Here is a 2500-nt window from a genome sequence, read left to right on the forward strand (position 1 = left end):
TGTAAAAGTAAGCCATGAGCAACGAACTATTACAGTGTTTAAACTTCTAGAATTAGATAGATATTTTGCACTCTTTACATCTGTGATCAAATTTATAATAAAGGGAATAATGATATTGATGAAATAATTATTCTTGTTATAATAACGTTACTGTCAGAGTTTATAATAACAGTAGTGATAGTACTGATGATAATGATGATAAGGTTGATGATATTGATTATAATGATTATTATCATGCCATTGAATATATGAGCATGAGAACAATAATAATATGAATAAGAATAAATGTAATAACGATGATATTGGTCATAACAGTGGTGTTAATGACTGATAATATAATAACAGCGATATGTATATATATATATATATATATATATATATATATATATATACATATATTATCTCTTATTATATATATAAAATATATATATATATATACATATATATATATATATATATATATATATATATATATATATATATATATATATATATATACATATTTCTGATGCTAAAATTGTTAAAATCATAATGTTTAAAGACCTGATTATCAGAGTGCTGATGAAAACAAGTCGTAGTGATGACATCAACTCTAACAATATTCACAAAAGCAAAAATAATAACAATAACGAGAAAAGCGACTCAGAGCCGGCTCCTCCTCCCCCCTCCCCCCCACAGCACCCGGACCCCGACTACTCGTGTGCGTACGTGATAGTCTACACGGACACAGACATCAAGGGCCACGGCATATCGTTCACCATCGGCCGAGGAACAGAGCTGGGTGAGCGCCGTGGCTTCTCTTCCTTACTTCCTTCCTTCCTTCTTCCTTCCTTCTTTTGGCTGAGGCTTATCTTCCTTGCGATAAGATTGCTGTTTTTTTTTTTTTTTTTTTTTTTTCTTTTTTTTAGAATTATTGTCATGGTGAATATTGTTGCCTTTTTTATAGTTAATTTATTAACTTCATTGATATTGGAAAATATAATTACGGTAGGAATAATGATGAAGACATTAATAATGATAATAACCAAGATAATGTTGAGAATGATAGTAATGATAATAGTAAGACATAATGATAATAAGGAGAAAATAATGATAATAATTATAATAATGATGACAGAAAAATTATGATAATAATAATGAAAATAATAAGGATAACAGTAACAATAATGATAATGATATTAATGGTAGCATTAGCAATGATAACAATCATGATGATAATGAAAATTTAGTGATGGTAATGATAGAAATAACAATTATATCAAAATAATGACAATGCTAATAAAAATGATGAAAATAATGATAGTTGTCATAATAAAGACATTGATTCTGACAATAATCTTAATAAAAATGATGATATGAACTATAATGAGAAATCATAATGACAATACAAATTACAACTATTATCATAACTTTTGTTGTCCTTATCGTTATTATCATCAATATCATTGTTATTGCTATCATCATTGCCATTGCTATCAATATTGTAATCATCCTAATTCATAGCAGTTTTCTTTTTTTATCATTTCAACCATTATCCTCACGATAGGGATGATAGAGATAAAAATAGAAGTGATAATGATATGAACAGTGATACTATTACTATTAATACTATTATTTACTATTGCTATTACTATTACTACTACTACTACTACTCCTACTCCTACTCCTACTATTAATACTATTAATTACTATTACTATTACTACTACTACTACTACTATTGATACTGTTAATTACTATTACTACTACTACTATTAATACTGTTAATTACTATTACTACTACTACTCCTACTATTAATACTGTTAATTACTATTACTACTACTACTCCTAATATTAATACTGTTAATTACTATTACTACTACTACTATTAATACTATCAATTGCTATTACTATTAATATTAATACTACCACTTCTACTATTGATACCATTAATCGCTACTTTTCTTACTTCTTCTACAACAACAACAACAACAACTAATTCGCTGTCGTACTGCTACTTCTACTTCTACTACGACTACAACAACTATTACTACTACTTCTATTTCAACCACTATTACTACTACTACTGCTACTTTTGCTGCTGTTACTACAACAACTACTACAACTACTGTTACTACTACTAATGCTACTAATGATGATAATGATGATGATGATGATGATGAGGATGGTGATGATGATGATGATGATGGCGATGATGATGTTATCATTGTTAATACTGTTATCACTATATCTATCTTTGTTGCTGATAATGATGTTGATTATTGCTTTCATGATGATACTATTGATAATAAAACAATAATAATTCTTATTTCTATGTTTATCATCGTTATGATAGTGATAAGGATTATTATCATCATTATCATTATTATGACTACCATAATCAATATTGTTATTATTATTTTTCTAATAATAGTTATATGATAAAATATAATGTAATAGTTGTATAATATAATTATACTAATCATAATATCATTATTGTTATAATAGTTGTTACTATGGTC

The 2500-nt window shown here is 26.6% G+C and overlaps 1 protein-coding gene across 2 annotated transcripts in view; it reads left to right on the top strand.

The window, feature by feature from the left end:
• Nucleotides 1–2500, top strand: part of LOC122264903 (mitochondrial enolase superfamily member 1) — a 21381-nt gene that overhangs the window by 9488 nt on the left and 9393 nt on the right. For both annotated transcript variants that reach the window (XM_043033993.2, XM_043033992.2), the window contains exon 3: nt 679–781. In XM_043033993.2, the coding sequence (XP_042889927.2) occupies nt 679–781 (103 nt within the window). The remainder of the gene's footprint in view (nt 1–678; nt 782–2500) is intronic.

This window comes from Penaeus japonicus, unplaced genomic scaffold (genome assembly GCF_977035675.1).
Source record: "Penaeus japonicus unplaced genomic scaffold, GWHDUDI00000001_assembly GWHDUDI00000017, whole genome shotgun sequence".
NCBI classification, from domain to species: Eukaryota; Metazoa; Arthropoda; class Malacostraca; order Decapoda; family Penaeidae; genus Penaeus; species Penaeus japonicus.